This window comes from Chiloscyllium punctatum, chromosome 7 (assembly GCF_047496795.1).
Source record: "Chiloscyllium punctatum isolate Juve2018m chromosome 7, sChiPun1.3, whole genome shotgun sequence".
In the NCBI taxonomy this organism is placed as follows: domain Eukaryota; kingdom Metazoa; phylum Chordata; class Chondrichthyes; order Orectolobiformes; family Hemiscylliidae; genus Chiloscyllium; species Chiloscyllium punctatum.
Window position 1 is genome coordinate 61,718,348 of NC_092745.1, and position 24,975 is coordinate 61,743,322.

Genomic DNA, 24,975 nt, shown 5'->3' on the forward strand with positions numbered 1-24,975 from the left:
AAGGAGATCTCAGCTATCTGCAAGAATAATAGCGTGGTTATGGTAAGGGATTTTAACTTTCCAAACATAGACTGGGACTGCCATAGTGTTAAGATGGTTTAGATGGAGAGGAATTTAAGTGTGTACAAGACAATTTTCTGATTCAGTATGCGGATGTACCTATTAGAGAAGGTGCAGATCGATGTTACACCGATCTGTGAACTATTCTCAGTTCATTCCCCTACACTATCCCAAAATTATCCATGTGCTTATCTAAGGATTGTTTAAATCTCCTTAATGTGGCTGAGTTGACTACATTAGCAGGTAGGGCATTCCATGCCCTTACCACTCTCTGCATAAAGAACATTCCTCTGACATCTGTCTTAAATCTATCACCCTCAATTTGTAGTTATGCCCTCTCGTACGAGCTGACGTCATCATCCTAAGAAAAAGTATTTCACTGTCTACCCTATCTAATCCTCTGATCATCTTGCATGTCTCTATCAAATCCCCTCTTAGCTTTCTTGTTTCCATGAGAACCGAACCAAGTCTCTCAGCCTTTCCTCATAAGACCTTCCCTCCCAACCAAGCAACATCCTGGTAAATCTCCTCTGCATCTTTTCCAATGCTTCCACATCCTTCCTGTAATGAGGCGACCAGAACTGTACACAGTATTCCAAGTGTGGCTGCACCAGCGTTTTGTATAGTTGCAGCATGATATTGCGGTTCCGGAACTCAATCCCTCTATCAATGAAACCTAACACACTGTGTGCCTTCTTCACAGCACTAGCCAACTGGGTGGCAACTTTCAGGGATCTATGCACATGGACTGCAAGATCCTTCTGCACATCCACACTACCAATAACCTTTCCATTGACCCAGTACTCTGCGTTCCTGTTATTCTTCCCAAAGTGCATCACCTCACATATAGCTGCATTCAAGTCCATTTGCTACCTCTCAGCCCAATTCTGCAGTTTATCCAAGTCCCCCTACAACCTGTAACATTCTTCCAAACTGTCAACTCCACCGACTTTAGTGTTGTCTGTAAATTTACTAATCCATCCACCTATGCCTGTGCCTAAGTCATTTATAAAAATGACAAACAGCAGTGGTCCCAAAACAGATCCTTGTGGCACACCCCTAGTAACTGGACTCCAGACTGAATATTTTCCATCAACCACCACTCGCTGCCTTCTTCCAGAAAGCCAATTTCTAATCCAAACTGCTAAATCACCCTCAATTCCATGCCTCTGCATTTTATCCATCAGCCTACCATGTGGAACCTTATCAAAGGCTTTACTGAAGTCCATGACTACGACGTCAACTGCCCTACCCTCATCTACATGCTTGGTCACCTTCTCAAAAAAACTCAATGAGGTTTGTGAGAAACGATCTGCCCTTGACCAAACTTGACCTACTCTTGGGAAATAAGGCAGGGCAGGTGACTGAGGTGTTAGTGGGGGAGCTCTTTGGGGCCTGCAACCATAATTCTATTAGATTTAAAATAATGATGGAGAAGCATAGACCAGATCTAAAAGTTGAAGTTCTAATTTGGAGAAAGGCCAATTTTGACGGTATTAGGCAAGAACTTTCAAAAGCTGATTGGGGGCAGATGTTCGCAGATAAAGGGACGGCTGGAAAATGGGAAGTCTTCAGAAATGAGATAATAAGAATCCAGAGAAAGTATATTCCTGTTAGAGTGAAAGGAAAGGCATTAGGTATAGGGAATGCTGGATGACTAAAGAAATTGAGGGTTTTGTTAAGGAAAAGAAGGAAGCGTATGTATGGTATGGACAGGATAGATCAAGTGAATCCTTTGAAGAGTATAAAGGCAGTAGGAGTATACTTAAGAGGGAAATCAGGAGGGCAAAAAGAGGACATGAGATAACTTTGGCAAATAGAATTAAGGAGAATCCAAAGAGTTTTTATAAATACATTAAGGACAAAAGGGTAGCAAGGGAGAGAATAGGGCCCCTCAAAGATCAGCAAGGTGGCCTTTGTGTGGAGCCACAGAAAATGGGGGAGATACTAAATGAGTATTTTGCATCAGTATTTACTGTGGAAAAGGATATGGAAGATATAGACTGTAAGGAAATAGATGGTGACATCTTGCAAAATGTCCATATTACAGAGGAGGAAGTGCTGGATGTCTTGAAACGCATAAAAGTGGATAAATCCCCAGGACCTGATCAGCTGTACCAGAGAACTCTGGGAAGCTGGAGAAGTGATTGCTGGGCCTCTTGCTGAGATATTTATATCATTGATAGTCACAGTTGAGGTGTCGGAAGAGGAGGCTGGCTAACATGGTGCCACTGGTAAGGACAAGCCAGGGAACTACGGTGGGCAGCATGGTGGCACAGTGGTTAACACTGCTGCCTCACAGCGCCAGAGACCCGGGTTCAATTCCCGCCTCAAGCGACTCTCTGTGTGGAGTTTGCACATTCTCCCCCGTGTTTGCATGGGTTTCCTCCGGGTGCTGCGGTTTCCTCCCACAATCCAAAAATGAGCAGGTTAGGTGAACTGGCAACGCTAAATTGCCTGTAGTGTAAGGTGAAGGGGTAAATGTCAGGGAATGGGTCTGGGTGGGTTACGCTTCGGTGGGTCGGTGTGGACTTGTTGGGCCGAAGGGTCTGTTTCCACACTGTAAGTAATCTAATCTAAAGACCAGTGAGCCTGACGTCGGTAGTGGGCAAGTTGTTGGAGGGAATCCTGAGGGACAGGATGGTCATGTATTTGGAACGGCAAGGACTGATTAGGGATAGTCAACATGGCTTTGTGTGTGGGAAATCATGTCTCACAAACTTGATTGAGTTTTTTGAGGAAGTAATAAAGAGGATTGATGAGGGCGGAGCGGTAGATGTGATGCATATGGACCTCAGTAAGGTGTACGACATGGTTCCACATGGGAGACTGATTAGCAAGGTTAGAGCTCACGGAATACAGGAAGAACTAGCCATTTGGATACAGAACTGGCTTAAAGGTAGAAGACAGAGAGTGGTGGTGGAGGGTTGTTTTTCAGACTAGAGGCCTGTGACCAGTGGACTGCCACAAGGATCGGTGCTGGGTGCTCCACTTTTTGTCATTTACATAAATAACTTGGATGCGAGCATAAAAGGTACGGTTAGTAAGTTTGCAGATGACACCAAAATTGGAGGTGTAGTGGACAGCGAAGAGGTTACCTCAGATTACAACAGGATCTGGACCAGATGGGCCAATGGGCTGAGAAGTGGCAGATGGAGTTTAATTCAGAGAAATGCAACGAACTGCATTTTGGGAAAGCAAATCTTAGCAGGACTTATACACTTAATGGTAATGTCCTAGGGAGTGTTGCTGAACAAAGAGACCTTGGAGTGCAGATTCATAGCTCCTTGAAAGTGGAGTCGCAGGTAGATAAGATAGTGAAGAAGGCATTTGGTATGCTTTCCTTTATTAGTCAGAGTATTGAGTACAGGAGTTGGGAGGTCATCTTGCAGCTCTATAGGGCGTTGGTTAGGCCACTGTAGGAATATTGCGTGCAGTTCTGGTCTCCTTCCTATCGTAAAGATGTTGTGAAACTTGAAAGGGTTCAGAAAAGGTTTACAAGGATGTTGCTAGGGTTGGAGGATTTGAGCTATAGGGAGAGGTTGAATAGGCTAGGGCTGTTTTCCCTGGAGCGGCAGAGGCTGAGGGGTGACATTATAGAGATTTACAAAATTATGAGGGGCATGGATAGGGTAAATAGGCAAAGTCTTTTCCAGAACTAGAGGGCATAGGTTTAGTGTGAGAGGGGAAAGATATAAAAGAGACCTACAGGGCAACTTTTTCACACAGAGGGTAGTATGTGTATGGAATGAGCTGCCAGAGGAAGTGGTGGGGGCTGGTACAATTGCAACATTTAAGAAGCATTGGGATAGGTATATGAATAGGAAGGGTTTGAAGGGATATGGGCCGGGTGCTGGCAGGTGGGACTAGATTGGGTTGGGGTATCTGGTTGGCATGGACAAGTTGGACCGAAGGGTCTGTTTCCATGCTGTACATCTCTATGACTCTATGACTATAAGTGGCTTGCTGTACCCTAACAGGTAAAAGCCTGTTGCTGTTGATCTGGACTCAAAGGTAGACCTGACAGATAAAGATGACAGATTTCTTTCCTTAAAGGGCATTAGTGAACAACAGCATTTAATTCCCAATTCTGCCATTATGGCATTTGAATCCGTGTCACTAGAATGTTAATCTGTGGGTCTGACTTGGTAGTTCAGAAAGATTACCACCACCTCCCTTTCCTGATATTCCTTGTCATAGTACTCAATTAAATAATAGTTTTGAAATTAAGATGTATTGTACTAGCGATTTTGGAGAAGATTTGTAGCTCAGGTTGTGGATCAGGATGTAAGTTTGCTCATTGAGTTGGTAGATTTGTTCTCCGACATTTCATCACCATGCTAGGTAACATCATCAATGAGCCTCCAGTGAAGCGCTGGTGTTCTGTCCTGCTTGCTATTTTTCTGTCTTGGTCTGTTGTGGTGGGCGATATCACTTCCAGTTCTTTTTCTGAGAGCTTGGTAAATGGGGTCCAAATCGATATGTTTGTTAATGAAGTTCCGGTTTGAATGCCAGGCCTTTAGGAATTCCTGTGAATGTCTTTGTTTAGCCTGTCCCAGGATGGATGTATTGTCCCAATTGAACTGGTGTTCCTCTTCGTCTGTATATATGGATACTAGTGGTAGTTGGTGATGACTTTTGGTGGGAAGCTAGTGCTCATATATCCTGGTGGCTAGTTTCCAGCCCGCCTGTCCAACGTAATTTTTGTTGCAGTCCTTGCAGGGTATTTCGTATATGCCGTTCATTCTGTGGTTGTTAGTAGGGATCCTTTAAATTCATCAGGAGCTGATTCAGTGTGGACTGCCATGATGCCTCGGGGCCGGAGTAGTCTGGTCATCATCTCTGAGATGTCTTTAATGTATGGCAGAGTGGCTAGAGTTTCTGGGCATGTTGTGTCTTCTTGTTTAGGTCTGTTGTGGAGGAATTGGCGGACCAAGCTTATCTGGTACCTGTTATTCCTGAATACATTGTACAGGTGTTTTTCCTTGGCTGCTTTTAGTTCCTGGGTGCCGCTGTGTGTTATGGCTCATTTAAATTGTGTGTATGCCAGTTAGAAAAGTCCTTAAACAAGTGCTGTTTCAGCTCCACAGTAGCAAGTGACCACGAGGTGGGCAGAAGAAATACTACGAGGACACGCTGAAAGATTCCTGAAATATCATTTGCCTTAGAACTTAGAGACCGGAGAAGAAGATCTGACCATATTTGAGTATCACTGAGTGGAGCACATGGAGACGAAGGGGAAAGCGCGCACAGAATCCGGAAATCCCCCACACCCATCGTACACCATCTACCCTGCCAGTGGCAGTGTCTACACTACTCAGCCATTACAGAACATCCCAACCCCCACCCCAAGTCCCAACCATTGGAGTGGAAGCAAGTTTTTCCTCAATCCTGAGGCACTGCCAAAGAATCTAATGGACTTCTTGCAGATTCCTTCCCATTTTATTATTCAAAAAATTTCTCTTCTGAATATGATTTTTAAACTGTTTGAAAATTACCTCCCAATTGGAGCTGGCTTCTCTTAAGGTTGTGTCAGACGCTACTCTTTGGTTAGCAGGGTACTTGGAATGCTGGAAAATCAGCTCATTTTCAAGAAACACCACATAAGTAGCCATTTCACATCCTAAGAAAGGAACAACTTAAAAGTAGTATTTTTTTTCTTTTAACTGCTAGTTAAGTCATTGAGTGCTAAATCACAAGAGATGAGAATTGATCATTTGTCATTCCTTGCTGAGTAAATTGATATTCCCCAGTGTGTTTTAAGAGAATGGAAAATTGCTTTTGTACTGTCTGGTTTAGGGAGAGTAAAATTCAACAGCATTCTCAATCCTGGTTGCTTTTTAGCTGGAGTTTGCACAATATCCCTGATTGCTGTCACATTAGACCAGAGTCGACAATTTTTAAACTACATCATTGCCTGTCATCCAGAAATCACTGGAGAAACTGTGACCAATGGTTCTTTATTGAAATGTGTCCGATATCACACCAGAATTTTGATTACTTGTTTCATCGTGAGAAATAGACACCAATTCATATTTTATAAGACATTTTAATAAACAAGATGATATTGGATTGTTTATAGTCTATTTAGCTTCTTATAAGTGTGTGTATTTTGAGGCACTAGGCTGTAAATGTAAGCACTTTGATAACCAAAATGGAGATTACATGAGTCTCTTTCATTTTATCCTGTACTCAGCTATCTGAAGGGATAAATTGCAGCTAATTATTTTTGAATTCTCTTTTTACTACAGGAGGAATTTTATGGCCGTGAACTCATCATTGCAGAAAGAGAGATGGTCGAACAAGAAGCTGATGAAATTTTGAAAGATGCTGCTGATAATGACATTGCCTTTCTTGTGGTAGGAGACCCCTTTGGGTAGGCATTAGCTATTGAAGTTTTCTCCTATATGTCTATAATTTATCCATCATCTTCACTTACGTTCAGTGGAAAGCAATGAGGCTAATTGCTGGGTCAGAAAAGAGAGCTATATGGTAAGGTTAAGCTGTATGTTCCATCGATAATATGAGAAAAAATTGATGGCTTCACTCTGTTTCAAGTTGATTCCTATCTGTGCATTTTGCGCGCTAATCCACTGAAATAAATGGAATTACATTTCAATTCATAAGTGAACTAGAGTGTGACATTTTAAAGTAGAAATTAGTCCATGTTTAGAAAGTGGTTCAGTCCATTAGTTAATGTCTTCCCTTTATGAAATTGGTGCAGGCAATAACAACCATTCAACCTACTTTGTTCCAAAATATCTTTCCTTCTGTACTCCCAATTCTGCATATATATTTTAAAATTTGTGTGGCCATAAAAACAGTTACTGGTGCTGTTATAGATATTAATCATTCTATGTACATAAAAGTGGTGTTGTCTGCCCTTTATAACCCTGAACCTATGATCTCCAGTCCTCCTATCTGAAAGCATTGTTTTGGGAATTTTACTTCCTGTACTCCATTAATTATTTTAAATCTCTAAATGGGAGCTGGTACAGGCACATAGGGCTGATTGGCTTCCTTCCATATTGTAAATTTCTATGATTCTTTGGTCCCCTTGTGAAACATCAGTTTTTTAAGCAGAAGAAATATGGGATATTGTACACAGTCCATATAACTCTTGTTAATTTTGTGTTTAAAAATTGACTTTAAACTGATTTTCTAATGCTACAATAATCTGGAATGGGCTATCATTGTAGTCCCTACAGATACAAGTCACACAAAAATAAATAACTTCTGATTTCAGTAAGAAATTAAAGTTGTATTTTCAGCATTGAAAGAAAGTTTTCACTAAAATTTTCAAATTGTTCCCTTCCATGCAGTAGTTGTTTCTGATCAAGAAATGAATATTCTCACTGCGCCACGACAATGGTCTCACAAGAACCACGTACTTTTGAAGTTATTTGTATAACTCAAACTGATCCAGATTTAATGGTTACTGAGTTGTCTGGAAAGGACAACTTTGAATTGTTTCAGTGAAAATTCCATTGGAGTACAATAAACGGAGAACAGTTGCTTATGTTTGTGTAAATGGTTTCTCTTGGATTTTAGTGTAGACTCATTACCCAGAACATAATGGCTGCAAGACAATACTAATTAAAAACCAAGGTTTAAACACAAAGCTAACAAGTGTTTGTGTGAAGGTTCATTCCCTCGACTATGTATGCAGGTATGGCTTGTACATGAAGGCCCACATTTTTACATAAAAAGAATCTGACCTGTAGTTCTGAAAAAGGAAATTATGCACTAAATGATGCAATTGATTATGTAAAAAGAAAATTGCCAAACTCTTTATTTTGGTCAATGAAATACTGCTCGTACTAATACTCATGAATGGGATGGCTGCAAGAATGCTTACTCATTTGTATGAATGAAGTGCAGTTATCTTTGTGCATCTGTCCAGGATGTGTCTGGTCTAGCCCCAGTTACTGAAATGAAATTAGAGTTTGAAACTGATTGTGCACCTGTCAGTTACAATTTGTGAAACTGACTTGGGCAATAAATTTTCACATACTTTGGAAACTCAAGTGTTTTATTATCCACCATAAATTAGTATTAACATCAGAAAGATTTTAGTTAAAATCAGTGGAAGCCTTTCTGTGAAAATAGATACCATGCTCTCCTGACAAACTATCAAATTAAATTCAATATTGAAGTCATCCCTGTACATATTTTGTTGATTTCCCTCATCTTATCCATTAATTATATTGCCATAATAGTGTCCTGTGTTATGGTCCTTGGGCTTTTGCTTAGGTTTCTGAGTTTTAGAGAAAATGGAATGAGATAAGGCAGTTTCTGCTCCATCCATTTCTGTAGAAATTTCCTCGTTTTTCAAAGATAATTAAAGCAAAAGTGCATGATATAGAATGTACTATTCAACCTAACCCAGAACAACAAAATTCTGCACAAGCAAATGTAGGAGTTAACTTGAATTCATCCTGTCACCTGAGAGAAGACACTGTGCATGCCCACAGAAATTTATAAAAGGAAGGTAGAAAAATCAACACTGCTGCTGATTTTGAAATAGCAGAGGGAAAAAGCTTAGAAGAGATTGCCTGCTATACTCTGTGTAACATGGGGGGCAGTCAGCAAGGAAAGGAGGAAACAAAATAGTAGTGTAAAACCTTCAAAGTGGGAAGTGTCACCTTCTATTTATGAAGGAATTATATGCAGCCATGCAGCAGATTATTGCTGAAGAATGAATTAGATCAGGGATAGAGTATGCAATCTTTTCTAAGTTTAATTGCACCACAATTGTACTGCTTAATTTCCAACATTCTTAATGATTTCCTGTAGGGCGACAACACATAGTGACCTCATTCTGCGAGCTGTAAAAGCAGGAATTCAGTACCATGTTGTACACAATGCTTCCATATTAAATGCAGTTGGATGTTGCGGTCTACAGGTAAAGCATTCTTCACTTTGCTTTCTCAGTTTAAAAGATGCAGCCATATTTAAATACATTCTGGATTGTTTATGTCACAGGTCAACTTTCTTATTAACATAGAAACATAGGAGGTCATTCAACCCTTCCTGTCTGTTGTAGGTATCTATTTTGCACCTAAGTACTGCAAAGCTGAGATGATAGATAGTCTAGCTGTTTTACTGAATAGCATTGTATTAAAAACAGTGTTTTTTAATGAGTTTCAATCATACTACTACTCTACCCACCATGCAATAAAACGTTTTTATTAATCCTGCCCCTTGCTGATGATGCAAGAAACATTGATAAAATTCTTTATTGAATAACATCTGAATGCAGGATTTCCGACTACCAGACTCACATCAGAGTTGTTTATGTGTTTGTATCTTGCCTATAAACATTAACGTAAAAGCTCAGTAAGGTATCAGAGCTTTTAATCACACAAGAGATTCCTTTCTTCAAACAACAAATTAATTTCACAAACTGGCATGCCGTGGTCAATGTATTTATGTCTTCTCTGACATTAATATGGCACTTCAATAATCTATATGTTTTCTCATGATAGATTAACTTGATTAGTTAAATTGTGTTTTTTTTGCTGGAGGGTGTGTCTTAATGCTTGGCCTTGAGGTCATTTAAAAGGCATCTTGATGGGTATGTAAATAGGAAGGATTTAGAGGGATATAGGCCAAAAGCTGGCAATTAGCACTAGGTTAATTTAGGATATCTGGTTGGCATGGACAAGTTGAACCAAAGGGTCTGTTTGTGTGCTGTACAACTCTATGACTGAGTCTGTGATGTCCGATCCCCAATACAATCTGTAAAATGGTAAGTGTTTTTTTATTTTATATAACTTGTTTATTTAAATACCACTTCATCCCATCCTATCCTGCTCCACCCCATACCATAGTTGGATTGAGTTGTTAGTTTTTTGACTTAAATGTTATAATTCCAGTGGCATAAAAATTGAAGGGTTCTTGCATGTTCAATTTTCAACCTGTTTCAGGAATTTACTGAAAAACACTAATGGACAACGGGACCACTTTGGAAAGGAAATCAATTGAGTAACCACTGGAGCCAGTAAACTGGCCACATTTTATGGGCCTAATAGCCATAAAGATGATGGAAGAATCCATCCTTCCTCATTCCCATCAAGAAAGCGACAATAGTGCTAAGTTGACTTTAGCAGAACTGGAGGGCATAGGTTTAGGGTGATAAGGGAAAGATATAAAAGAGACCTAAGGGGCAACCTTTTCACACAGAGGATGGTATGTGTATGGAATGGGCTACCAGAGGAAGCAGTGGAGGCTGGTACAATTGCAACATTTAAAAGGCGTTTGAATGGGTATATGAATAGGAAGGGTTTGGAGGGATATGGGTCAGGTGCTGGCAGGTGGGACTAGATTGGGTTGGGATATCTGGTCGGCATGGACGGATTGGACCGAAGGGTCTGTTTCCATGCTGTACATCTCTATGACTCTAAGTGCCTGTATTCCGAATCAACATATTGTTGTCTTTACCATATCAGAATTCAGATCTGCCCAAAATCTTTTATAATTTTCCTCAGGTTTTGGGTTTCTCCCAGATTCTGGCTATTGATCTGCTTGCATTTTTTTAGTATTTTCTTAACACTAATAATAATTTTTTATCAGAGTTTGTAGGTGATTACATCTCAGATTGTTTATTTGACAGCCATAGATGTACAGTTTAATTCCTGATCTGTTTCCAAAATAAATGTAAATACCCTAAAGGTAGGGTTCCTCTGATTACTAGATTTAGCAAAATAATTAACAAGTTTTTGATTTTGCTAGAACATCAAGCAAGTCCTTCACACTATTTGGTGTAGTTGATGTAAAAGTATGCCACTCCACATAATTTGGGTTTTAGGAAATGCATCTCCTATCCTGTAGAAATTTGTCTTTTAAGTGCTATGACTTAAGATTTGTTTGTTAATAGTTCCATTAATTTTGTCATTAGGATTAAGATAACACATAACATCTTTTACTGACTTTTGTGATCAAATCTTGATAATTAAACAATTTTGGTTATCTTTAAGGGCAGCACAGTGGCTCAGTGGTTAGCATTTCTGCCTCTCAATGCCAGGGACCAAGGCTCGATTCCAGCCTTGGATGACTGTCTGTGTAGAGTTTGCTCATTCTCTTCATGTCTGCATGGGTTTCCTCTGAATGCTTTGGTTTCCTCCCACAGTCAAAATATGTGCAGACTAGATGGATTGGCCATGCCACATGGCCTAGAGTGTCCAGGGATGTGCAGCCTAGATAGATTAGCCAGGGCGAATGTAGGGTTATGGTGGGATGCTCTTCCGGAGGGTTGGTGCAGACTCAATGAGACAAATTGCCTTTTTCTGCACGGTAGGGACTCTGTGATTTTATGATTTTACTTTGTGCCTGTTTACTGAGATGAACAAATGGAGGAAAGTATAGGCCGTTGTGAGGGCTTGTTTACTTTATCTTGGATAAAATGTTAAGTATTATAGTTACCTGTAATTGTCTGTCTTGACTGGTCAAAATGCTTGGCATTGGCATGGCATGGCAGTGTAGATTTTATTATTATCCAGAGTTTGTCCTTTAGGACGGGGCAATCTGAAGGATATGTAAATTAGATCAATCATACTTTTTTTCACTGCATTAATTTATTAGTTTTGTTTCAGTCGAGGGCATCTCATATGTTGCTAAACAATGCTTTTCTCTCTGCTTGTAACATTTGTAAACATTTATCAAAGTATTGATTTTGATAGGTCAAACATTAGAGGGAAAAAGGTTGGGGATGGGTAACAACTGTATAATATTAGGATTGAGACCGGGTAACACTTGAATAAGGGAACCTTCATCCTGGCAGTGTTCCCAGTTGGGAAGCAGTTACTAACACTGATTTATTTAAAGGTCTGTTAAGAAACATGTTTGATCCATAGTAGAGAGGTGGTTACTTTTTTGTTGATTAGACAAATAGTCATGTCACTGAAAGTACCACAGAAGATCCAAACCTTGAATGTAAAATGATATCCTGTAGTTAATGTAGCTGCTCAGTAATATTTGCTTTTCTACTAGGATTCATTTGTGCAGCAATCAGATCCTGGTGAAGTACTAAACTCCTCTAATAGCTGATACTGCATTTCCTGTTACCATAGGAGTTGCAAGTTCTTAATTTGTATCCTGAAACTCAAGTAGAGCTGTATTGCACAGTACTGCAGCGTAAGTAGTAGGAGCAAGAGTCCATAGCAAGAATCTAATACACTTTGTCAAATTTCCTTCATTAAACATTTTCTTTCTTCTCCCTTCCAACCATAAAGTTTTTTTCCCTTCTCAATACCTTTTTTTTATTTCAAAGCACCTTCAAATAGCAGTCCTAAGTGACCAGCCTGTATTGTGAACCTAAAGAATAAATGATGCCAGGTTGCCGGCTTTATACTGATTAGGATCAGGAATTTTAGTTGATTAATTTTCTCTTAACTAATGATGCTGCAGTGAACTAAAGAAATCCTACCATGCTCAGATTCAGATCTATTAAATCAGGACCAACCAAGGATTAATAGAAATGATCTGATCTTTATGATGCACTTATTTCCAGTTCTTTGATGTCTTAGCTGTTCATATTTAAGAAGACATAAATACACATTCGATGCCTTGTTCCCTCAAATAGTAGACAGGCTGCTAACTTATCTAGATAAAAACAATGATTGCAGATGGTGGAAATCAGATTTTGGATTAGTGGTGCTGCAAGAGCACAGCAGTTCAGGCAGCATCCGAGGAGCAGCAAAATCGACGTTTCGGGCAAAAGTCCTTCATCAGGAATAAAGCTAGAGAGAGGAGGAAAACTTCTTCCAGACAGGCATCCTTGCAAGAAGATTCGCAGTATCTGTTATCCTTGTAGCGATTTTCTATTTTGATCATCCATTAAATACAGGCACACAGTCTCCAGGCAGATTTTCCTCTGAGCCATTCTGCCTCTTCAGTGTGGTAGCCTCTACCTTGGATATTTTTGTGCTTTTTTTTGTTTACTTGTCCAAATGTTGTGCTTTAACTTGTTAAATTATGCTTGAGTGCACCATGATGAACTCCTTTTCCATTTATAAGTTCTTCAAATATCTTTTCAAACAAGCTTTCTATCATCCCATCCAAATTTCTCTTGTTTCCTGATATGTTCCTGAAACGTGTTGAGGATCAATTATCATGCTTAAAGATAATACGTAAAAATAAGTTGCTCCTTAGAGATGACCGAGTCTCCTCTGCAGTGTTCGTTAAGTGTTGCTATTTTGAAAAATCTGAAAGTTACTTTCAGATATCAGTTAAGTGGTTGTGACATTGTGGTGTGAGTTCTGATAACCAGAGCACAATCAGGTTCAGAAAGGCATCCTGTCCCACAGAGCTGGCAGAGGATGTTAAGTGCATAGTGGAGGAGGTCACGATAAATCTTTTGTATTTCTACAAATTGATATTAAATGGTTTTAATAGCCTCAGTACTTCATGTTGGGGTTTGCTGTTTTTGTATGTTAGTTCCTTGCATTTTTTTTTCCAGTGTCTCTCACCTGTTCCCAGTGCTTTTACAGGATGGAGAATATGCAGGCTGGCAAACACTTAAACACTTCTGTTTGCATATCTAACCACCGTAGAGCAAAAATAAACTGATCAAGTAGAGCCCCAACTGTGTTCAATCAGACATGTATAAATCTAGAGCATTGCAGACTGAAACTATACAGTATTGTGGTCAGACTAAATCCAAGCTTGTATGTCTGGTTTTGTATTGAAGCATAAGGTTTGGTCCTTATCAGCACATGATTAAGTTATGAATGAAATCCGGAAAAATTGAGCATTTTATCCATGGAATTAGGTGTTTGAGAATGGATCTATTAAGTTCCAGATAGTTTAATCTGGTGCATTAGTTCAAGGTAAATATGAGCTCCAAGAGAAGTTCTTCCAAGCTAATGAGAGGAAAATTTAGGACTGAATTTAGGACTGATGTCAGGAACATGAGTAGAGTAGCTTTTATTTATCATTTCTACCATTTACAGCTGATACAGTAAAGGTGAGACAGTGTTCCTCTAGGACCAAGGGTGTTACATTAGCAGGGAGAAAGTGAGGACTGCAGATGCTGGAGATCAGAGCTGAAAAATGTGTTGCTGGAAAAGCGCAGCAGGTCAAGCAGCATCAAAGGAAGGGCTTATGCCCTAAAGAAGGGCTTATGCCCGAAACATCAACTGTCCTGCTCCTTTGATGCTGCCTGACCTCCTGCGCTTTTCCAGCAACACATTTTTCAGCTCTGTTACATTAGCAGCACAAACCACACAATCGTACATGGCATAAAGTGCATAAGAAATGCAAAACACACAAGTTACAGTGTAATAGAAGAATGGCGAGTAACTCTGAAACCATTTTGAAATAATATTTTGGTTGAACAGTGGAGGAAAAAGATCCTGAAAGGCATTTAAGGGATAGCTAGGAGCTGTAATCAAGACCTTATTAGTTTCCTTAGACAGTAGGACAGATTGCCTACTTCCTTTGTATCCCAATCTCCAACTGGCATCTGTAGATATTTTTCAAGCGTCTACAAAATAATTTAAACACGCTTACCAAACAAGCAAAAACTTCTGGCTCACAAATACTCAGAGCATCCTGATCAGACTTTGTTCTTGCCATGCCATGACCACTCCAAACTACTTACCCCTCCATAAGATTAAGTTTTCTGGTTAAAGCACTTTGTGGAGTGACATGGTAAAATGCTTTGAAAAATGTGATGGCCTTCCCTGATCATTGGCTGTAAAGCACTTTGTCCCCTATGAAATGCTTTCTGAAGTATTCTTGTAGCGAACATCACAGCCAATTTGGACACAGCAAGATCCCACATAGTGTAAAGATGATCTCCTCTTGTGATGTTGTTTAAGAAATAAATATTGGTCTTGACAATAGGGAAAACTCCCCGTTTGAATAATGACAAGAAGTTCTTTTACATCCACCTTGTATTTTAGAATTGTGCATAATGTCAGGCTTAATTTTGTGATGGTCATTGGAGAGAGACTTGAAGCCACAACTTCTGACTCAGAGGTGAGAGTGCTGTCACTGAGCCATGGCTATACTTAAAACTATGAGGTTTACTTTATGTACTTTAAATTTTGATTATGATCCGGGCTGTTCCACAACTGCTTTGATACCACTAACTGCAACTTAAAGTCTTCAAAGAGATAATTCAACAACCCCATTGTGCTCAGCACAATTTTATTGGAAATGAAAAACATGGGATAACTAATTTAGTTCCAATAAAAGCAACAATGCTGCAGTTTGAACATTTACTGTGTTGAATACACTTAAGTTGTCTCCAAATGTGTTGTGGTTCACAGTGACCAATAATCTACAGAAATTACTTTTTTTTTGATAACAGAGCAGTAACCACACCAGGAAAGAAAAGTCTGTTCCACTTTCATGGTTAATTTTATGGGCTCTGTTGTCAGTGTGAAGTTCCTGTTCTTTAATTTTACCTTGACCGTGTTTGTAAAACACATCTGTTTCACTTCATTGCATTATAACCAGCTGTAGTCTCTTTGTGGTAATCAATACTATTATTTATATAGTTTGACGTGATGAACTACGTATTTAGTATCATGGTGTTTACAGTCAGCACAGTAGCATTCTATTACAGCCTGCCTTTACACTGTTTAAATCCTGTATGATGAGATTTAGAATTTTTGTTTCGAATATTTTGGGGTACGTTTCCCTGAGGCTAAAGATTAGTTCTCTCCTGTAATGCTTTGTGCAACCTTAAATCCCAGTATAAAAAACATGTCATTGTAAATGTTACTGTTGGGACTGGTTATTCAGGTGATAATATATATGGACAGATGAATGTTATTGAACTGAGAACAGTTTTTAAAAGGAAAAGTGACATTAAAAACCTGGTCAAAATTATTTGGCAAGACTGATTTAATGGACAGTGTTTTGAATCTATTAATTTCTTTTTCACATTTGAAGTGGCCCTTGAATAAAGCGCACATGAAATTTTTCCAAATGATGCGTACAAAGAGCATCATTCACATTTGCACATTCGAAGAAACAGATTTTTGAAGTCCCTATTCTGAACCCCTCTGAATGGAAGAAAGGATCATTTTTATGTGTCTGTATAATCCATGTGTGCTTTATAATGGACACGAAAAACCGTAATTATTGATGCATGATCTTTATGAAAGACCAGCTCTGTACTTCAAACTGAAAGCCTCAAAAGATATTTGACGACTACATAATTGAACAAATCGTATCAAGCCGCAAATCACTCAACTTCCCATGTTTTCAAAGTGAAAAGGTTGATTCCTTATTAACATTGTAACTTGGAAAATATAAAATATTTCAAACCTGCTATGCCAAAAACTGCACATACTTAGAGGTATAGAGAATTGTGTCCAATGTGGCAGGCGGCTTGTACGCACACATTCCACATCAGAAACTAGTGCTCCCATGGCTGCACAAGCAAATTAGAAAAGTAGGTTCCTCACATTTATTCAAGACTCCCTTTGCAAGATTTATCTCCCTCCAATGTAATCCAAAGCCAGCTAAGCAGCAGGTTGCTTGAAGCATCCAACATGCAACTTGCTGATTTCTTGTATGGGCGGCACGGTGGCACAGTGGTTAGCACTGTTGCCTCACAGCGCCAGAGATCCGGGTTCAATTCCCGCCTCAGGCGACTAACTGTGTGGAGTTTGCACGTTCTCCCCGTGTCTGCGTGGGTTTCCTCCGGGTGCTCCGGTTTCCTCCCACAGTCCAAAGATGTGCAGGTCAGGTGAATTGGCCATGCTAAGTTGCCCGTAGTGTTAGGTAAGGGGTAAATGTAGGGGTATGGGTGGGTTGCGCTTCGGCGGGGCGGTGTGGACTTGTTGGGCCGAAGGGCCTGTTTCCACACTGTAAGTAATCTAATCTAATCTCTCTGTAAGTGAGCCCTAAGGCCATCTTTCAGTACTCTGTGTCTCTGATTTAGCTGACCTCATGAACCTCCTTACCTCATTTTATGCCTCCATAAAACTAAAATTCCAAATACAAACACTAACAAACAAGTAGGAAACATGCCACCAAGATAGATGAACACCAACTAGCCACCAAAAGACGTGACCCACTATCACTAGTTTCTATACATACAGACAAATAAGGACACCACTTTGACTGGGACAACACACACATCCTCGGACAAGCGAAACAAAGACACGCACGAGAATTCCTAGAGGCCTGGCATTCTAACCAGAATTCCATCAATAAACACATTGATTTCGACCCCATCTACCTTCTCTTGAAAAAAAAACGGAAATAACATCACCCACCTTAAGAAACCAAAGTATGTAAATAGAGAGCCGGGACATACCAACACCGCTTCACCGGAGGCTCTCACTGATGATGTTACCTAGTCATGGTGATGAAACATCTGAAAACAAACCTTCCAGCTCAGCAAACTAACTTACATTCCAAATTATCGACCTGAGCTACAAGTCTTCTCAAAAATCGCTAACTAATTTTTTTCCCTCTAACACTTAACTTTCTGAAATCTTTTTGCAGTCTTTTTATGACATCCCATTGTGGAATGTTAGATTCTTAATGTTAAGCCTAGAAGTCCAAAACCACAGATTCTGTTCCAGATATAGTTATGGCAAATATTTGTGAAGGGTTAGGAAAATGAGTTTTAGTTTGTAGCTAAATGCTGCTCAAGATACTGGGCAGGATTTGATTGGCCTTACTGTTATCATGCTCATTGGTTGGAACTTTTCGCTGACTTAAACTACTTTTTTGTGATTATAGTAACAGCATGCACAGCATACTGGAATTTTGCTTGGCCACATTTGATAACGGTATGAAATCACGAGAACTTTGTCCGTCTGCAAACATGGTTGAGTGGCCAAAAATAATTAAATATTAAAGCAAAGTCAAGAATTCCATGCAAATGTAAGACTGGAGTTCTGTCCTACCTGCTCTCAGGCTTTGCATTCCTCTCCTCCCTCCCTGGCATTTATCAAATTCCAGCCGTGGCCCCAGGTTCTGCCTTGCCTCCCTGACCCTTCTTCAGTGGTGTATGCACTTGTGATAATGTCACCACACATGCAACGTAATGATATCAACAGCATGTGTAGACGCTTCCTGCAGCCCATTCTGTCAAGGTCAGGTGATATCTCTGGCTATGTTTGTGCATGTGCAGTAGCTACATTGTGTTATAGATAATCATGCTGAATTTTAAATGTGCCCTAATCCATCTCTCCTATTTTCATATTCCAAGTGCAAATGCAAGCTTTCTCTGCTACCTTTAAAATCCATCTATATGCAAAATTCGTCTCTATTAGTTTCAACCAATTACGTGTACAGTCCCTTTTAGCTGACTTCTTTATTTGCTCATGAAATGGACACAGCGACAAGGCCAGCACTTATTACACACATGGTGTTGGTACACCTATGGTGCTCTTTGGTCTCCTTCAGAGTATACAAAGTGATACATACAGCAATGTGTGCAAGAATGACATCTACCCCCTAACTCCCTGTTTATTGTTGAGAAAATTGTTTTCATTGCTGCTCCCCATACTACAAGTTGAAAGCATTGGAAAATAAGGGAATACTTTCCCACTACTGCACTAAAATTCCAGGCCATCGTTCTAAGTTGTGTAATTCAGTTTGGATCTTTGGAGGGTCAGTGTGGACTGGTTGGGCTGAAGGGCCTGTTTCCACACTATAGGAATCCAATCATAATCATAATATAAACATATAAACCATGTTCAGAACATACCAATGAGGAAATGAATTTCTAATAGCACAAAGTTTTTTTTTCCCTTCCATCATAACAGGAAACATCTTTGCCTTTTCTTGAAGTTGATATTCTATCTGATCAGGGTATGCAACAGATAATATGAGCTGACAGATGATGCAGGATGCTGAATTATGTTTGTCAGAATTGTAATTTTAATTTTGAGAAAATCTTCTTTTCTTATGTGATGATAGCTTTTGTCTATGATATATTTTAAATCACCGCTGAAGCTCTCTTTATTTTATGTTTCCATAATTACTCATTTGCTAATATGTAACATTTAGTGTTTAATAGTTTTGAAGATTAGAATAATATCTCTGTACTGAAACAAGATGTCTTGTTTCAAGAATATACTCTTGGATTATGGTGGAGAGCACAGGGAGGTGTCTTGCTGACTACCAGTTGAAAATAATCTGTACTCCTGTTGAAGAGTAAAGATAAAATAACTTGCCTTTTGCATTCCCAAAGGTCTAAAATACTTTTGAGTCAATAAGTTGTTTTGAAGATATCATAACTGCTACTTGTAGCCAAACATGACCATTTTATGCACAACAAAATTCTACAGCCAGCAATGAGATAAATGACCAATTAATCTACTTCGGTGGTGTGGTTCCATTGTAAACTTTCGTAAAACTAGTGTATTCCTGCTCCTCTTCAAACTCCATTTTGGGGTCTTTTGCAAGTATCTGAAAAGGAAGATTTGCAGTAACAGTTGCATTGATATTTGTTATAGATATGTGCTCAAATCCATGATCTGGTCAAGTGTTACCACACTTCAGACTGACCGATACAATTTTAGAGCCTGTGTGGGTGTGTCCTTACTTAGTTTGGTGAATCCTATCAGCATGTAAAACAAAGTCAGGGCATCCCAGGAGTTGTGAACTGCACTAAATCATTTAATCAAAAAATACACTCGCTACAAAAGTGCAAATTGGTTATGACCTTCTCAAGCTATCATTTCTATAAAGAAAGAAAAATAGAAAAATGAACATGTTAAAACTAATTTATCTTTATCTCGTTATTGAATTAGATCATTTCCAAATTACAGATGATTTGCCCATACAGGAAGATATTATTACTTGTTTAATTACCAAATGCTAAATGATTTTAGCTTACAAAAGCTATATTTGGACTCATTGTCAAGTGGGAAACATAGTTTCAAATGTATCTCAGTTTTCTAATGATAAGTGTTCAAAATTTTCTCATGAAGGATGCTGTTTCACCACACATTCTTTGCAAACTAGCTATATGGCAATGAATTCAGGCTATAAATATAAATTAATTGAAGTTTATTGTCTCATTGTCTTGCACACTGTTGTCACTTTCAGTTTGTTATCTGTGATCTGATTTTCTTTATCTTGTGAGAAGTTTCAGAGTTCTGTTTCTTCTCCAACTCCTTTCTTTTGCCATTACCAGTGAGCTTCTCGAAACATCTTTCAACCCTCTGTGTATTCTTGACTGTGATTGTGCTAGACATTAATCAATATCCATTAGATTGCACACCATATTCATTTCCCAGTTATTGAACCACTACAACTGAACTCTGCAACCATCGATAAATTGAAATCCTGTTTCTTTGAAATCTTAAGTTTTTTCACAGTTCTCTTGATTTCAATCAAATACTTTTTCCTTTGTCACTGTCACTACTGTTACTTCCATTAATGGTCATTGCTTTAGCTGCTTTCAGTACCGTTTGTCTGTCTCTGTTGTTAAACCTGTTTCCAAGAAGTATATATTTCTCCTTTTAACCTATTTCTCTTCAACAACTCTGAGTCCAAGATTGCAATATTAATAGCATAACCTCTCTCATGTGCCTGGAGAGAATACAAGAAGAACATTATCACCTATCAGGAAAACTTGTTGTTTCTTGCCCCAAATTGATTCTCATCTCACCTGATTATAATCAGTGGTGGCTCCTTCTTTGAACTTTCTTGGTCTGCTAAGCTGCAAGGTGTCGCTGAGCGTTGCTAAGTTGAGGATAAATAAAAATGCTTTTCAAAATTTACTAAATAAACAAGATTAGCATATATCCAGGAAACACAAAAATAAGTTAAAGAAGTCAGCCATAAAATGTGTGAATGAGTCTACTAGCATCACTGTGCAAGTATCGTGACCACTAGAATTGCAGTGGTCAGGGAGAAGGCACATCACTGCTTCAGGTCAATGAGGATGTGCATTAGATGTAGTCCCCGTGTGATCTGCACAAAACCTACGGGGATAAAATGATAACCTTTCAGAGGAGTTAGGAAGCTAAAATTCTAAAGGATAACGCAATGAAGAATTCTCAACTGTGAGTCAAATAATAAATATTCCTTACTGGTTTCTTGAGATACTTGAACATTGATTATAAGATATAGGAACAAAAGTAAGCTATTTGGCCCATTGTGTCTGCTCTATTATTCAATAAGATTATGGTTGATATGCTAAGCTTCAACTCCCCTTTCTCGTCTTATCCACACAACCCTTGATCCCTTCCTGTTTAAAAAAATCTGTCTGTCATGGCCTTGATTATGCTTAACACCTGGACTCTACACATTCTGCTGTAAAGCATTCCATAGACTCATTACTTTCAAAAGAAATTCCTCCTGATCATTGTCTTAAATATGTGATCCCTTACTCTGAAAATAAGCCTTCTGCTTCTAGACTCTTTCACAAGGGGAAAACAAACTTTCTGCATCCTGTTAAACCCCCTAAAGATTTTGTATCTTCCAATAAGTACTGGCTCAACCATTTCAACCTCTCCATAGGGAAATTATTGCATGCCCAGTATCAACTTGGTGAACCCTGTCTGAACTGCTTCAAATGCCAATAAATTATCCCTTGGACAAGGGATTGAAAACTGTTCATGGTATTCTAGGTACAGTCTAACTGGTTCCTTGTATAGTTTTAGCAAGACGTCCCTATTATCATATGCCGTTGACTTTGAAATTAAAGCAACATTCCATTTGCCTTCTCTATTACCTACTGAACTTGTCTGCTAGCTTTTTGTGATTTATGGATGAGGACCCCCAAATCCTTCTATACTGTAGCTTTATGCAGTCTTTATCTATTTAAATAATATTCACCTCTCTTTTTCCCACCAAAGTGCATAACCTTGCAGTTTTTCCTCCACTCACTTAACCTATCTGTATTCTTCCACTGTACCCTTCTATTACTTAGCAAATCTTTTATTCATGCTAATATGCTATCAACAGCACCATGGATTTTTCTATTATTAATTGACTTATCAAATGCCCTCTGGAGATTCAAATGCATTACATATGTTCCCTTTTATCTGTTCCCTTGTTAATCCTCAAACAATTCTGATATATTGAAGTCATAGAGTCATACAGCTTGGAAACAGGCCCTTCGGTCCAAACAGTCCATGCTGACCATAATCCCAAACTAGGTTCTGGATTAGAGTGGTGCTGGAACAGCACAGCAATTCAGGCAGCATCCGAGGAGCAGGAAAATCGATGTTTCGGGCAAAAGCCCTTCATGCCTGCACTCTGCCTCTATTCCTGATTTTCCTGCTCCTCTGATGCTGCCTGAACTGCAGTGCTTTTCCAGCACCACTCTAATCCAGAATCTGGTTTCCATCATCTGCAGCCTTTGTTTTTACCCTATAATCCCAAACTAAACTAGTCTCACCTGCCTGTGCCTAGCCCATAACCCTCCAAACATTTTCTATTCATGTACTTATCTAAGTGTCTGTTAAACAATGTGACAGTAGCCATATCCACTACATTCTCGGGAAGTTCATTCCATACACGAACCATTACCTGTCTTCAAAAAAATAAAATTGCCTCTCAAGTCTTTTTTAGATTTTTCTCCTGTCACCTTAAAAATATGCCCCCTAGTCTTGAAATTCCCCACCCCAGGGATAAGACACCTGCTGTTCACCTTATGTAAACCCCACATTATTTTATAAACCCCTATACAGTCACCTCTCAGCCTCCTGTGCTGCAGTGAAAAAAGTCTCAGCCCATCCAGCGTCGCGTAACTCAAAGCTTCCATTCCCAGCAACATCCTGATAAATCTCTTCTGAATAGTAATATCCTTCAGATAACAGGGTGACTAGAACTAGATGCAGTACTCCAGAAGAGGCCCCACCAACATCTTGTACAACCTCAACATAACGTTCCAACTCTTATGAGCAATGCAGGCAAGATGTTGAATGCCTTTTTAATCACCTAATCCTTTTGGATTATCCTTAATCTTATTTGTCAAGGCTATCTCATATCCTGTGTTTGCCTTACTGATCTCCCTTTTAAGAATGCCCCTACTCTCTTTATTCTGTTCAAGAGATTCATTTGAAACCAGTTGTTTACATCTAATATATGATTCTTTTTATTTTCGACTAGAACTTCAATATCTTTATTCATCCACTGTTCTCTAATCCTACCAGCCCTCCCTTGTGCTCTAATAGAAACATAATGATTCTGAACTCTCGTTATCATACTTCTGAAAGCTCCCAACTTGTCAGACTTGCCTTTATTTCTGAGCAATCTACTCCGACCAATTCTTTGGAATTCTTGTCTCATACCATTAAAATTTGCCTTACTCCAATTAAAACATATTTTGGCACAATTTCCCGTTCATGAAGGCATGCTGACTCTTATCCTTGTGTGATGCAAACTTCAAATAATTCTGAATCTGAATCCCTAGATCTCTCTGTTCTACAACACTGTCCAAAACCCTACTTTGAATTGTATAAGTCTTGTCTTGTCTTTGCTTTACCAAAATGTAATACCTCGCATTTATCCAAATTAAACTATTTGCCACTCGTCAGCCCATTAACCCAATTGATCAAGATCTCTTTGTAATATTAGGTAACCTTCTTCACTGTCCGAAACTCAATCAAGTTTGTGGAACATGATTTCCCTCGCACCAAACCATACTGACTATCCCTAATTATTCCTTGCCTCTTCAAATGCATGTAAATGCCATCTTTCAAAATCACCTCCACCAAAGTCAGACTCACAGGTGTACAGTTCTCCTTACATCCCTTCTTAAACAAAGGGACAACAGTAGCCACTCTGAAATGAAGGGTCCTGACCTGAAGTGCTGACTCTTCTGCTCCTCTGGTGCTGCTTGAACTGATCTGTTTTTTTCCAGCTCCACACTTTATCGACTTCAACATTAGCCACTCTCCAATCATTCAGCACCTCACCCGTATTTACGGATGATACAAATATTTCTATGCGGGGCCCCACCATTTCCTCCCTAACCTCCCACAAAGTCCTAGGGTGTACCAGGTCAGGTTCTGGAGATTTATCAACTGTTATATTTTCTAAGATCTCCAGCACTTCCTGTTCTGTAATGTGAACTGTTTTCAAAACACCAGTAGTTATTTCCCTGAGTTCTCTAGCCTCCATTTCTTTCTCCATGGTAAAATCTGATGCAAAATATTCATTTAACATCTCTCCCATCTCCTGAGGTTCAACACAAAGGTGACCTCGTTGATCTTGAAGGGGCCCTATGCTCCTGCTCTCTTTCCCTTTCTCCCTCTCATTGCTCTCTAGCTCTTGATGTACTTGTAGAATCCCTTTGGATTATCCTTAATCTTATTTGTCAAGGCTATCGCATATCCTGTGTTTGCCTTACTGATCTCTCTTTTAAGAATGCCCCTACTCTCTTTATTCTGTTCAAGAGATTCATTGGAAGCCAGTTGTTTATATCTAATATATGATTCTTTTTTATTTTTGACTAGAACTTCAATATCTTTATTCATACACTGTTCTCTAATCCTACCAGCCCTCCCTTGTGCTCTAATAGAAACATAATGACTCTGAGCTCTCGTTATCATACTTCTGAAAGCTCCCAACTTGTCAGACTTGCCTTTATTTCTGGGAATTCTTGTCTCATACCATTAAAATTTGCCTTACTCCAATTAAAACATATTTTGGCACGATTTCCAGTTCATGAAGGCATGCTGACTCTATTTGATTATATAATGTATTTTTAAAAACTCTTATCAAATTACAACCTTTTTAATAGATTCTAATTTTTTTTGTTAGCAGGTTCCCAATCCTCTGAGTCTTTTCCAGAATCTATGGATTATTTCCAACGCATTCCTTATGTTTGTAGCTACTTGCTTTGATATCCTATGTCAGAACCCATCAAGTCAATTTTGCTATTAATTTGTTTTCTTTTTTACATATATTACTTCCTAATATCTCTTGAAAGTTTATTTTCTCACTTTTTTCTTTGGTACTTTGTTGTTCAAACTTTCC

General features: G+C 39.1%; 1 protein-coding gene and 2 long non-coding RNA genes across 3 annotated transcripts in view; 2 read left to right on the top strand and 1 right to left on the bottom strand.

Moving 5' to 3' along the window:
- LOC140479721 (uncharacterized) overlaps positions 1 to 24,975 on the top strand; it is a 259,861-nt gene that overhangs the window by 168,256 nt on the left and 66,630 nt on the right. The gene's annotated exons all lie outside the window — the stretch shown is intronic.
- dph5 (diphthamide biosynthesis 5) overlaps positions 1 to 24,975 on the top strand; it is a 70,165-nt gene that overhangs the window by 7,789 nt on the left and 37,401 nt on the right. The window contains exons 2-3 of the mRNA XM_072573773.1: positions 6,312 to 6,436; positions 8,857 to 8,965. Coding sequence (XP_072429874.1) covers positions 6,312 to 6,436; positions 8,857 to 8,965 — 234 coding nt within the window. The remainder of the gene's footprint in view (positions 1 to 6,311; positions 6,437 to 8,856; positions 8,966 to 24,975) is intronic.
- On the bottom strand, positions 19,213 to 23,824 carry LOC140479463 (uncharacterized). The gene is made up of 3 exons (XR_011961047.1): positions 23,799 to 23,824; positions 20,654 to 20,727; positions 19,213 to 19,446 (listed from the first exon to the last, which is right to left on the bottom strand). It is a non-coding gene; the product is annotated as an uncharacterized lncRNA (long non-coding RNA).